General features: G+C 36.1%; 1 protein-coding gene across 1 annotated transcript; it reads left to right on the plus strand.

Annotated features, from left to right (window-relative positions):
- The first annotated feature begins 4,377 nt into the window (after window positions 1-4,377).
- LOC104883941 (conserved oligomeric Golgi complex subunit 8) lies at window positions 4,378-13,669 on the plus strand. The gene is made up of 12 exons (XM_010668515.4): window positions 4,378-4,621; window positions 4,729-4,881; window positions 7,779-7,927; window positions 8,557-8,634; window positions 8,750-8,843; window positions 8,988-9,062; window positions 9,210-9,506; window positions 10,702-10,769; window positions 10,852-10,906; window positions 12,262-12,400; window positions 12,837-13,021; window positions 13,128-13,669. Exons 1-12 carry the CDS (start codon window positions 4,487-4,489, stop codon window positions 13,425-13,427), a joined length of 1,728 nt encoding a protein of 575 aa, XP_010666817.2. The 5' UTR covers window positions 4,378-4,486; the 3' UTR covers window positions 13,428-13,669.
- The last annotated feature ends 827 nt before the right edge of the window (window positions 13,670-14,496 follow it).

A 14,496-nucleotide genomic window follows, 5' to 3' on the forward strand; every position in this document is an offset into this window, starting at 1 on the left:
GAGTCACGTCCACTCTTCTGATCATAACTTTTGATGTGCTTATTAAAACCAAGTAATTCCAGCAGATTTAGAAACTAGACTTGAAGGGCTTTCCAACGATAGGTGGCACGCCCCGAGGAGACTTCTAGTCAAGGAGTTATGCCTTTCGGAAGATTGCACTGTTTCTGCTGGAATCTGCCACGCCTACGCGCGGATCACTAATCCGCCTATTAATGATTTATTTAAGACTTTCCTTATATTGTAAATTACTTCCTAGTCATATTAGGTGAATATTATTTAGATAGGTTTTCATTCTTTTTCTCTCTCCTCTCCCTTCTCACGTTATTTTCTTATTTCTTCTTAGTTTTTAGTTTTCTCTCCTCTCTTTCTCTCTAGTTTTAGTTGTAAACCCTAATTTTTATTCTTCATTAATTCATGATTTCTTTTAGTTTCTTTCCTTGATTTCTTTGATGATGTTTTTCTTTGTAGATTTAGATTTCATTATTCATTTCATGATAGAGTAGTTTTTATTTCTAGGGTTTGGGAATCCATGTTTATATGCTATGATTTGATTGATATTTATTCATGGTTTGATTAGTTATTGATTTCTCTAATTGATTAGTGTTTTATTGTTAATCTTGCAATCTGATCAATTGTTTGATTAAATATTGTTAATATCGAGTCATAGATCGAGAGATAGTACTCTTTAGAGGCTTACCTACAATTAGTAAATATGATTATGTTGAGCGACCGTACTAGCATATGTTGATTTGAGAGCGTTAATGCCTGACCAAGGATTAACATGTGTTCTAGATATCTGATTGATTGAACTGTGATGATAATTTGATAATTTATAAGTATAAACATGGTGAACCATTGCCCTAGATCCTTTTTAGTTTGATTTTCGTAGTCCGATTAGTTTAGAACTTTAGAATTCATATTCTTGATCTTGTTTAGTTTCTCTATACCTTAGAAACTAGATTAAAACGACCATCTCTCTGTGGATTCGACCCTACTTACCCTACTACATTATTAGAAGGTTTTGCAGGAATTATTTTTGACGGGTGTACGACAGCCTATCAGCGGCATTCATTTGCCCAATGCCCTTGAATGCCACATTTAAAACATATTTCTTGTGTTCTTTGTTGGGAGTTTCTTCCTCTATTTGGGAGCCAGTTTTGGCGTCCTCTTCCTCTTCCTGTGCCACTTCCATTGTCATTTCTTTCTCCATTACCTCTATTTTTGAACTGGCCATTTCAGTTTGAGTTACCTCCCCGCTTATTCCAGCGCTTGCCACCTTTAGTGGCATTTGTTTCACATGCTGCTGCATTGGTACCTGCTGGCCTTTGATTATGAATTGAGAGCAGGATTTGGTTGTTCAGTTCTGCAACCAAAAGGATGGCAATTAGGTCGCAGAACTTTTGGCAACGCCTTTCACGATATTGTTCTTGCTAAACAACATTATTGTCATGCATAGTGGAGAGGGTTTTCTCAATCATGGCTCGTTCAGACACAGGTTCTGAGGTGATGCGAAGTACTGCAGAATTGTACTCGCGTACTGATGCAAAGTCTGGAAACCTGAGTACTGACCATTCATGTTGGGCCCTTGGAGCGATAATTCTTTGCAAATGCTCAAATCTATCCTTTAGGTTATCCCATAACTCTTGGGATCTTCCACAAGGATGTATTCAGATTTGAGTTCTTCATGTATATGGTGTTTGAGATACACCAATGCTTTCGCTTGCTCCAAAGGGGTAGGGACACCACCTTCGACAATGGTGTGGTCGAGGCTAAGTGACTTTAGGTAAGATTTTGCATCCACCCTCCATTCTAGATACCTTTGGCCTGAGGCTTCAAGGATCTCAAAGTCTCGGTTTGCAAGTCTAGCCATTTCTAAGTTCATGTGATGTTTTGAAAGTATTAGTAGAAAATTAATGCATAAATATATAGAGTTTCGAAAGAAAATCACACTGGGATGTAAGCCATAGTGGTCCGAGAATCCTTAACCGTTCAAGAGGTTAAGGGTTCGAAACATGATAATAACATGAAAGTGAACAATAAATATATATAAAAAGGCTGCATTTTTTTTTTGGTTTAGTTAGAATGTGACTATCATGTCCAAAAATAAACCACATGTGTTAATAACATATTAATAGAAAATTTACATAATTAAGCATTATAATTGCGTTTTAAAATATGCAGAAATAGAATTACAATAATTCTACTAAAACTGTTATAAGTATCATTCCCCAGTAAAACATGACCTTCAACTGTCTGAAAGATTCTAGAAGATCTGGTGTGTCGTTTTGAGGGCGGCAGTTTCCAACATTGTACATGGTGGCCGAAAATAGTGGAGATGAAATTTGTGAAATTTTATGAGAGAGGAAATTTTATGGGGTAGAAGTGAGTGAGGGAGGCGGACGAGAAAAATGAGAAGGGTTAAAATCTCTTTTATAGTGGTGTAAAAACATTATTCACATTTAACATGTAAGATATATACTGATATGTGATACGGTAATGTGCTGACAAAACAGAAAAACAGAGTATTACTTTAAGAACTAATAATAATTAGTTCCCCAAAAATAATAGTTAACGTATGGCTATGACTTATAACTAATTCATGGTTTGAGATATTAGATACTAGTCATACCATTTATTGTCTAAAGTGGCTTTTATATGTGCTTTTAAGTCCAAAACATCAATATGACAAGTGAGGCAAAAAAAGAGAAAAAAGAAAAGAAAAGACAAAAGCATTTTAAAACACTTGCAATGATAAGGAATTAGCTTGAGTTATTGTATCATATGACTCATCTCTCTTTAAATTTCTGCTTATGTATGTTTTTTTTTTGCTCTGTTGTCACACTTATTCATCCACTCAAAGAAAAAAAAGACAAAAGCACTTTGGATTCCCACGTTCCACGTAAATACTTTGAATCCCCCCCCCCTTTTTTTGTGTGCTTAAAAGAAACACAAAGTGTCAGTAGAATGTGTAGGTTGGCTACGCTATATTACACTACATGACAAACAACTTTTCCAAGTGCCAAGGCAAAGATGCAAGTTGATGGTTAGCAGTAGCTTTGGAACTAGTAGTAGTTAACATTGGAAATTGCTGCCATAATTTAAAACAAATCAAAAACTGGTACTTATAAGCTAGCTTCATTTCGGTGCAAAAAATCTAGCTACTTCTTTCATCATTTTCTTTCAAAGCTTTCTCCCCCCTTTTTTTTCACAGTTAAAAAATAAAATACAAGACATAAATTCCATGAAAAATAACAAACAAGAAAAAGGTAGCAGGTAGCTCCACCATTATAGCTATTTTCCGGCCAAAAATTCATCCTCTTTGTAGTGTAAGCCGTCCATCCAGCAGCGGAGTCTGTCCATTTAGGCGGCAAGTTCAACATAATAGCCCGCCCATTTAGGCGGCTTTAAATGCAAGGTCTCTGCCCTCCATGAAGGTGGCGCGACTTGCTTGGCGGCGGCCGAGCCGATACCGCCAATTAATTAATTTGCTGTCGCTTGTTGCTGATGGAAGGACCCTCATCGTCCCTACTCCTTTATTATTATTATTAGGAGTTTGCCGGATTTCAGTTAGTGGTTCAAGAGGAGGGTTATCATTGAGGTTAGGGACGGTGGTTTGTCGGCGTTCACCGACATGGCTATTAACGTGAGTATTATGGCGTTGGGGTGTACTACGAACTCCTCGTGCCGGATTTGTGGTACAAGGTACACAATTACATTATATGATAAAATATATACTACAAAGAAATACATTGTTTAGAATAGTATTGATCTCATTACACTGGTGATCCATATTTTTTTTTTGAAAAAAAATTAGTAGCAATCGAGAAGAACTACCTTTTGATAGTAGAGCGAATTCGTGCTAATAACGTGTTATATTATAGAGAGGTTTTAAGCAAGATTGGAGAATATGCTCTTATTGTTGTGTTCTATCTTTTCTCCCGCGAAGTACGGTATATATATAGTGCCGGGTGAATAACTCACCCGATGATACATCATATCACTGCAGAACTGCAGTAAAGTATCTAATCATAGACGACAAAATAGGGCGCCATTTTATCCGTTCACTATTTACATAGAATACTAGTTATTGGGCCCCGGCTATGCCCCGAGTAAGAAAAAATTTCATTTATTAATATTGTACTTTGATATGATAACACTAAATACAACTTGGTCTAATGGTTAAAACTTTAGTACATGAACTTGAGATCATGGGATCAAAACCTATACTATGCAATTTCTATTTTTTTATTGTACATCCATTAAAACTTCCTAGGGAGAGCGCCACGTGGCACCGTTCCTTGTTTACGCACGCCTTTTAATATATTAGTATAGATTACAACCGAATTTGAGTATTACTACCAAATTTTCGTTTTACAAGTGAAAATCTATTTTATTTGGATCTGAAACTCTTCTTGTCTCTATCAGCTTCTCTTCCTACACTCTTCACGATCTTGCTCCCTACCCCCACCGGTCGGGGAGAGAATCCATGGATTCCTTATCTTCATACTTAGAAGACAACAACAATGGCGAAGGAATTGCAGGTCTCATCCCTCTCGCTTCTGTCTCACAGCAACCTTATGTCTCCGAGCTCCTCTCTTTCACTCTCGATCGCCTTCACAAGGTATTTTTCCTCATCAATAAATTCTGTCTCTTCTTTTTCATCCATTTTTCTCCATTTTTTTCCCGGTCTGATCTTTCGCACATTTTCCCTCTCCTGCCTTTTCGCAGGAACCGGAGCTTCTTCGAGTCGATGCGGAGAGGATTCGTCGGCAGATGCAGGAAGTTGCGGTGGCTAATTACCGTTCTTTTATATCTGCTGCTGATGCTTTGGTTTCCATCAGAGAAGAAGTTTCCTCCATTGATAATCATCTTGAATCCTTGGTAATTTCTCTTCCTGATGCTTCATTTCAATTTTGAATGATGTTGTTTAAGATCAATTCAGTTCTAGGATCTGATCTAGGTATGAAGTATGAACGCTGTTTGTAATTTGTAGTGAAAACAAATATGGAGTAGTATTTTTAATGTGCAGCTATACTTTGATGGAGAAATGCCTAAATTAGAACGGTTTTGAACATTCTTTGTCTAGAACATTTCTTGTCCTAAACAATTTTTGGTGGTATATTCAGCAAAATAAAATCAATAAAAGTATATGTATGTCAGAATGTAGTATATAAAAAACTCAACTTATGACCTGATTATAAATTTACTATCATAGTGATGTTTCTGGTCTCAATATACTACTTTATTACATGAATTTACTTCCTAGTTGTACTACATATGCTACTTTTCTTGACGATCTAAACAAAAATTGTATAGAACAATTCTCAATTCGGCAAAGCTTTGTTTTGATGTCCATAGGATTGCTCTCTTGGCAGGGTGGCAGCATGGTAGGAAACAGAAATGCCTAAATCAGAACCGTTATGAACTTTTTTTCTTAGAATAATTTTTTGTTGTGTATTCAGCAAAAGTAATAGTATATTTATTACAAAAAGCAGTAAATTTATGGAAATAAACTAGTATTTAAGAATCCAACATGTGCCCTGATTATAGGTACATTATAATAGTGATGTTTTTTATTCCAATACTACCTTCGTTTTACAATATATGCAACATTTTTCATTTGAATACTATTCTTCAACCAAATTTGACAAATCTTTCTCTCACCATAATGTAAGAAAAAACATAGTCAAGTGGAATCTTTTAAGTTCGTCTCAAATGTGAGAATTTCAAATATCAACTTTTTATAATTTTTACTTATACGCAATTAGATATATTAATGTCCAAAGAAGTGTGTTGGAGTACGTGAAAGAACAAATATTGTATGTCTTGTGAAACGGAGGTAGTATTAGGGGTGAGCACAACCGGTACCTAGTCAAAATTCCGGGAATTGGAATCGGACCCAGGCATAACCGGTTCCTAAAATTTGGAATCGGAATTGAAATTGGTTGGACCATGTCCTCATTTTCTGGAATTGGTCTTGGAACCAGCTCCAACATCGGGTACCCGGTTACCTGGAAGTGTTATATAATGTCGATTTTGCTTGGAGGTGACTTTTTAGAATTGGTCTTGGAATCGATAGGAACCGATTTCAGTATTGGGTATCCGATACCCAATGGCATTCAAAAGCTAAATTGTTTTATAGTTAACTTAATAGACTAAAATAAGAACCATATCATATATGTATTAGTCTCCCTTGGTATAATGTCGGCCAAACTTCTATTGACGAGCTAATAAGTTTTAAGACTAAATTATTCATCATACATAAAAAAACAATAGGTACTTAGTCCGAGACTTGGTTTCGTCAAATTCCTAGATTTACTACCCAGTGGGTACCGGGTCCAAAATTTTACTACCCATAATTGGAACCACTTGCAACCGGGTCCTCTGATTTGGACCCAAACCCGATCCCAACAGGACCAGTTCTAGTTTTGGACCCACGGGGTCCAACTGGTTCCGGGTTTGGAACCGGGTACCCAGTTTTTCTGCTCATCTCTAGGTAGTTTAACTTTATTGACCAAATGTACTATTATATTTATTAGATATACACACATACTACTTTTCTTTTATGATTTGAACAAAAAATTCATAGAATTGTTTTGAATTTGGAAAACCTTGTAGGAAAGATATCATGTAAATGTCTTTAGTCAGCAACTCAGTTACTGGGCACTTTGGTGAGCTTTGCCCAATTGAGAACCGTTCGAAACAATTTTTGTTTCGATCATCGAAAAATGTAGTATATCGAATAGAAAAAGTAGTACATTAATGAATAAAGTAGTACTCCCTCCGCATTCTTTTATTTGCTACATTGTTGCTTTAGGAATAAAGCCACTAACTTTGACTGTTTATTTTGGTTATTTTATAAGTGAAAACATAGTCATGTGTGGTCTTGTTAGATTCGTCTCGACGCACGGATTGATAATATCAAATTTTTATAATTTTGACTTAAACGAAATAAGAGACATTAAGGGTCAAATAATGCCTAAAACCGTGCACAACAATGTAGGAAATAAAAAAAAGTAGAGGTAGTATATTTAAACCAAAAACATCATTTCGATAATACACCTATATTCCTATAACTTGTTGTTGGCCATGCTACTTTTAAATGTATCTTCTTAATAATTGCATATGAAGTCATGATATTTGCCTATTTGGACTTTTGAGTTTTGATGTATCAATGAGTTCTACTATGCAACCTTTATTTACTCAGTTCTTTGTTTTAGTCTACCATAAAGCCAAAGGCATGAGATATAATAGGAGTGCATCTTGTCCCTTCTTTCTAAATTTCCCCGCCAGAGTTTACGATTTTTGGTTTATTCGTCAGTATATGTTTCTCCTCACTAAGTACAGTCTGTACTCTTTTAGCCGTAATTTCTCGTGAAACTAGTGTGACATTCATGTCGACTTATATGAATTGCATATTAATTTATGTTTGGAGTTATAAGCAATTACTAATGGCTAAGTTGATACTCCTTATACTTCTATTTATAAAGCTGAGATTATATTTGGGGATGAACTTTGACCGCTAATAACTTTTAATCCATATTGATAAAATTTATATAAAAACTTAATATCATGAAAGTAAATAGTAAAAATCAACCGAATCATATTATTTTTAATATTCATCTAATATATTATAAGAGTTACCGGTGGTCAAAGTAAATTTTTGAAAATTTAATGTGCCTTTTGAGAAGAATCAGAGGGAGTGTTTGGTTGCACTGAGCTCATTGATTTAGGGAATTTGAGTTGTAATTGAATATATGCTGTAATTCTTGTTGCAGATTGCTGAAGTCCCTAAGTTGACATCTGGTTGCTCTGAGTTCATTGAGTCGGCTGAACAGATTTTGGAGAAGAGGAAGATGAACCAAACATTGCTTGCAAATCATAGTACTTTGCTTGACTTGCTTGAAATTCCTCAGCTTATGGACACGTATGTGACTATAAAGTTATAACTGTGGTTTGATCCTTGAGGGCACTCAAATTGCATAGTGCATTATGCATACTTAGTTTTTGTTAGATATGTGGAACCAGGGCAAAAACAGAAATGGATGATTGTCTAACAGAGAATACCGTTGTAGAGAACATCACAGATTCTAGTTAGTTGTTCTTTACTGTGAATGCTCATAATAGGAACTATTGCTGTACAAGACTAGAAAATTGTTTGAATTTAAGGGATCCCTCTATTTAGATTCAAAATAGAATAGTGGTTATATTTGGTCAGTATTTCTTGGTTTGATATGTTATGACAAGTGAACAAGATATTGGATTTATTGGCGCAAATGCGCAATGGCAATAAGTTAGAGGATTATCTATACACAAGTTTCATAACGCTTTACTGCTTTAATACGTTTGTGCGTAAAATTCTCTTTTGACTAAGAATGTGCTTGTGGGTTGTTTGTAACTATCGCTGTTATGAGAAATTTGCAGTTCTTTTTTATGTATCCTGCGTATGTTGTTTTGAAGTGGTTAGTGTATATTCTAGATGCTTTCTTTGCTTCTGATCTCTGTTCATGGGTTCGGTTGTTGCTAATAGCTGTACATTGCCTTTTTAATGTCCAGATGTGTGAGGAATGGAAATTATGATGAAGCTCTTGACTTGGAAGCTTTTGTTAGTAAACTATGCACCATGCACCCAAAGTGAGAATCGTGTTCCTAATCTTCGTTCTGTGCGAGCATGTCTCCTCATTGTCACAGTTGAGCTTGTTAACAGAATCTTACTGATGTCCTATATGATGTTTTTTTTACCCTTAAGGATCCCTGTTATTCAAGCCCTGTCTGCAGAGGTTAAGCAGACGACACAGTCTCTGCTTTCACAGCTTCTCCAGAAGCTCAGATCAAATATTCAGGTACTAATAATGTGCTTATTGATTTTCTTGAATAGAGGATGCTTTTTCTAAGTATGATTTAAAGTGCTTTCATTCTCCTTTATGGCATTTGAATAATTGTTTGGAAACTAGGGCGATCTTAATTTGTTATGTTTTACATTGCAGTTGCCGGAATGTCTTCGTATCATTGGATATTTACGTCGAATTGGTGTCTTTAGTGAGTATGAAATGCGGTTGCAGGTTAGATTTGCTTTTAAGAGCATGCATCTTTGGTAGAAAGCTGTTTCATGATTAATGATTAGTACTATTCACTTTCTTGTGTTGCTCCATTTAGGTGCTTTTGTTTTTGTGCTTGTCGTTGTTGATTTATGACTTTGTTTTATACAGTTTTTGAGATGTAGAGAGGCATGGCTCACTGGAATCCTTGATGATTTGGACCAAAGAAATCCGTATGAATACTTGAAGGGAATGGTTAACTGTCACAGGATGCATTTATTTGATGTTGTAAACCAATACCGAGCAATATTTGCTGATGACACGTCTGGAAGCGAAGAAAACTATGATGGAGGGCTCCTCTTTAGTTGGGCTATGCATCAAATCACATCTCACCTTAGAATGCTCAAGGTCATGCTTCCCAAGATAACTGAAGGGGGATCTTTGTCTAACATTCTTGATCAATGCATGGTAAGTGATTCTTTTGGTCTTGGTTTTATCATGCAATGACAGGATCGAAAACTTGCATGTACTTTTCCTCTTCTGCTAACTGCAAACTACTACTTCAAAGTCATGAAAGTTTTTTTAATCAGTTATCATAAGCCTTTGTGTGATTACACTTGTGCTTTTATATTGCAAAATGATGCAAATAAAATGTCTGTTTTCTAGAAATTTGTGGCTATATGTACACCATGTGACAATGACTTGTAATCAGGGGGCTTGGGTAAAGCTCAGATGCATGTAATCATGTATTGCTACTTTCTGCTCCTATAATTGATAGATCATGTGCGTTGGACCTGAACCTGCTACTCTCTCCTATAACATCCATATTTTTGTTAAGAAGTTTGATTCTATTATCTAAATCATTGAACTCTCAAACTAACCTTTACCTCCGCTTGCACGCGAGATGGGGAAAGTACAAGAGTGTTGGGGCCCTCAGAGGACCTATATGTGTTTAGTTTTGCTTTTCCAACTTTTTTTGTTGTTCAAGTTTATGGGATCTCATTTGATTGAAAGTGAAACATCTGATTGCAAATGATAGACAGAAGATATTTCGAGACTTTATGTAGCAAAGTCATTAAGAAGATATTTCTAACTTTTACCTTGCATGATCAAGTATGGTCCTTCTTAAAGCTTATTGTTGATGAAACATCCAATAGACTTATTGCATTCCAGTCTTTAACTTAAATTGGGTGGGGAGGCTAAGGGGTTAAGATACGTGATGTTTGCTTCCTTGATTATTACCCAAATCCCTACATAGCATCCATCGTGTTTAGTAGGTCTCATTTTATCTGGAGTACAGGAATTTTTCTTACTTTTGTGATGATCAAATTTTTTTGCTTATAGTCTTATGAACTTATCCAAAAAGGCAAAAGCACACAAAAGACAGTCAAAAGGCTTTCACTGTATGCTACGCTGATACGAAGACTTCATGAAGACCTAGGTTTAGCAGGGCGAGTAGCCAAATAAGTACAACAAATAGCAAAGACATAAATCCATCTATGCTATTATAATAGTTGCAGAAGCACTAGGACATCAATGTATTAATGATGGTTTTAAAAGTCAACTAGCTGCATTTGATCCCTCTTCAATTTTTTGGAATGCATAATTACTGAGTGCTTTCACTGTTTGAAGCTTATGCTCGATTTTTTTTGCCTTTTGACAGTACTGTTCGATGGGTCTTGGTTGGGTTGGACTGGATTTCCGGGGTCTCCTTCCATCGCTATTTGAAGAGTAAGAATTAGTTACGTGCTATAATTTGGTACTACCATAGTCTGAAATACTCGCCAACTGAATGTTTATGCTCTCTTGCCAGGGCTGTTCACAACTTATTTGTGAAGAATATTACTACTGCTGTTCAGAATTTTCAGGTAATGCCTAAATTTTAGGACTGTTGATATCTGAAATGATACATGTGGACTTCGATTTATTGTTTACAGTGCTGTATTCTACAGATTCTATTCTGACACACATGTTGAGGATAAGGGAAGGCAAAATGAATTTTAATTCCCTTAGTTCATAATTAGCTGTCACATGTGCTATCTTAAAATTTACGGAGAAGATTGGCAGTAAACCTAAAAAAGTAAAGGTTAATGATTTGATTTTCGTATTATGCCCATAAGTTATATATGCTGGGATACGGAAGAGAATTAACAACTTGTAAATTCTATCATCTTTTTTGAATGTAATTATGAGATTGGCACAGTGTGACAACTAATTTGAGATGAAGGGATTAATAAGTAGAGTTGCTTCATCAGGAGATATATATAATTGTATTGCTAAGCATTTATTGTTAGTCATGCGAGAGCAAAAAGGAGAGGTGGTGCAATCAATAGTCTGAGGTACGGAATATGGCCTAACTTAAAAATAATATGCAACCACGTATTGTCTGTTTGGAAAACCCCTCAAATAACTAGGGGAAAAAGAACCACCAACTCCACTGTGCTATATATAAGTGTGATGACTACTGGGTTTACATCATTTACATCCCTACACACATCTCTGTGATTGTGTAGTACATGCCTCTCAAAAGTCTTGGGACCACTGTCTAGCTTCCTGAGCCAATACTCTCTTGGGAACGCACAAGCTTTCAAAGATCACAACGTTTTCTCGCTAGACATAGCCAACTCAAGAACTCTGTCTTGAACTCAAGACAAACACCGCAAGCCTCAGTAGGTGTCTTTAGATAAATCACACAAGCCCTTACATGGTTGCCTAGTTCCTCCAATCCTTCTAACCTTGGTATTACAAATCCCTCTCAAGAATGCTACCAAGTTTACTAGAGTGTTAAATTCTCACCCTGTTGGTGTGGCCATCTATAATCAATCCCCCATGTCCTCTTCATTTAGAGGATGCGATACCAAGTAGGAAAAATTTGATTGCCTTTAAGACGATCTGAAATCGAATTGCCAACAATAGGAAACCATCCAATAGGGTTTAGCAGTCCTTATTTAGGCGATCTACCCCTACTTCCTCTAGCTCCTGCTTCACTTTGCCACCCCTGTTGCACTAACATGCAGTCCCTATCTAGCCGATGCTTATAGCTTCATCATCACTCAACTCCGAATCTGCCATGTGTTTTCAAGTCTGCATCGTGATATGGCCTGCACCCAACATTCACTTTAAATTTTAAAATGCTTATCATGGAGTCTTGACTCTTGAGTTCTTCTTTCATTATTCCTAGTAGAGCTCTTTTTAGTTGCTTCTAACTCTTAGTAAATGCCAGCTTGTATTAGATTCGCATCGCTGGGTGCCTTTGCCAGCAGTTGGGTTTTCAGGCAGTACTGCCGGTGAAGAAAGTCAGGAGGATGTGACTCCGCCTTCATATTTGATGGAGCATCCACCCTTAGCTGTATTCATAAATGGTATGTTTTTTTGTATCTTATATGCAAGAAGTAATATATATATATAAATAATCGGTTTATTGCATGTGAGACAAAGCATCTTCTTTGGTGGTGGTTGTTGCTGACCTTGTACAAGCACAACACAAACTTAGGACTTAGGAGCAGCTAATGTTAAACATGTTTTATCTGGTGTTAGGCTGATGCATCAACATGTGAGACATAGATGTTTTCGGTTTGGCATGTGTAGAACAAATGTAAAATTTACTTTTCCCAATATCATGTATCGCTTCTTTAGTATAACCTGGTATGAGTAAATAAAGCACCTCAATACTCACTTCTTAGCCTGCAGGAAGTTCCTGCTTCCTGAATTATGTACAACTGTTGTTCTGCTAATGTCTGATCAGATTCCTGATTGATTTCTAATGTCTGTTTTTCTACCAATTTTTAATGCTTGTAGGTGTGTCAGCAGCAATGAATGAGCTACGTCCGTGCGCCCCTATAAGCTTGAAGCATATTCTTGCTCAAGAATTAGTGAAGGGACTCAGAGCTGTTCATAACTCTTTGTTGAGATATAACGAGGCACGGATGCTCAGAGAGAATGAGTCCACACTTTTCTTCTCTCTTTGCCGTGCATTCATGGAGGTGAGTTTTTTTCCTTTTCTTTTGGAAACTATGGAGGTGAAATATTTTACTGATTCCCTACAGATGTCATTTTGACTAAATTGTGCAAACTTGTATTCCTGATCAGGTCGCATTTCCCCATTGCGCAACTTGCTTTGGTCGTTGTTACCCTGGTGGTACTGGCATCATTATGGATGCCAAGAGTTCATTCGATGGGTTAACCCGTTTGCTATCAGTATCGTCATCAAGAGAAATTCCTAGGCGAACGCAAAGTTTAGATATCCAAAGCATATCAACAAATGGGAGTTCGTCTACCATAGAAAACGGGGCTATCACTGAAAGTGAACACGAAGGGGCTACTGATGTAGTTGAAGAGGGGGTAAAGAGCGAAGATGTCAAGGCTGAGGATAAACAAGGCGATTCGTGATAGCCTAGTAAAATGGTCTTTTTTGGTGATAAAATCTTAGGTGTCTCATGTGGTCAAGAGAGCTTTCTTGTGAGAATTGATAAGGGGCTAAGACGAGGATTTATCAGCGAAGAAAAGGGGGAGAGTAATATAGGAAAATTTCATTGTACATTATTTTTTTCCGGCGAGGCTGAACTAAAACTAATTAGATCGTTGTACACTTGTACATTTGAGGATAACAATATAATTATGAATTTTTTTTTTACGATTGGCAAAAATTTGAGTCCTAAAGTACGTTTCTATTAAGTAGAGGTCATGTCAACCCTCTCCATAACCTAAAGATTATTGTTTATTTGACGGATCCATATCCTAAGGACATTGAAATGCATGAAGAACTTTTGCTTATTCCTTCCTTTTACTTTCGTTCTTTAGACTAATTTGTTTTTTTTTTTTTTTTGAGAGAATACTTTTTTTTTTATCTTCATTTATACCATACCTTTGAAAAAGAGATCATGTGAAGCATAAATATAGCTTATAAAAGGGGATTTTTTCATTTTTCGCTAGCTGTCAGCTAGTAGCTTTTAGTGGTTAGTATTTAGAGTGGCTAATTGCAATATAAGTGCTCAATAAAAGTGTTGAAATCTATACTAATATATTAAAAGGCGTGCGTAAATCAGGAACGGTGCCACGTGGTGCTCTCACTAGGAAGTTTTAGTTCATGTAATCCATGTACAATAAAAAAAATTAGAAATTGCATAGTATATGTTTTGATCCCGTGACCTCAAGTTCATGTACTAAAGTTTTAACCACTAGACCAAGTTGTATTTAGTGCTATCATATCAAAGTATAATGTTAATAAATGAAAATTTTCTTACCCGGGGCATAGCCCGGGCCTAATAACTAGTTGTAAAGGATAACAAAGGACATTTATCTACTTATAGAATTAACTACAACAAGTTTATTAACTACTTTCATGGAAGAATTTAATAAAGCGTAAATTTTAAATTAAATCTATACTAATACTACCTTTAGTTTTTTTAGTTACAACATTTGTTTTTTCACATTTGTCGAGATGATTCTTGAAAGGTTA

Source organism: Beta vulgaris, chromosome 8 (genome assembly GCF_026745355.1).
Source record: "Beta vulgaris subsp. vulgaris cultivar EL10 chromosome 8, EL10.2, whole genome shotgun sequence".
NCBI classification, from domain to species: domain Eukaryota; kingdom Viridiplantae; phylum Streptophyta; class Magnoliopsida; order Caryophyllales; family Amaranthaceae; genus Beta; species Beta vulgaris.

Bases quoted from the DNA above. Each gene is read 5' to 3' on its own strand.
- LOC104883941 (XM_010668515.4), top strand. From the start codon at position 4,487: ATGGATTCCTTATCTTCATACTTAGAAGACAACAACAATGGCGAAGGA. The intron at 9,063-9,209 runs GTTAGATTTGCT...TGTTTTATACAG, and splicing joins AGTATGAAATGCGGTTGCAG to TTTTTGAGATGTAGAGAGGC. The intron at 10,770-10,851 runs GTAAGAATTAGT...CTCTCTTGCCAG, and splicing joins CTTCCATCGCTATTTGAAGA to GGCTGTTCACAACTTATTTG.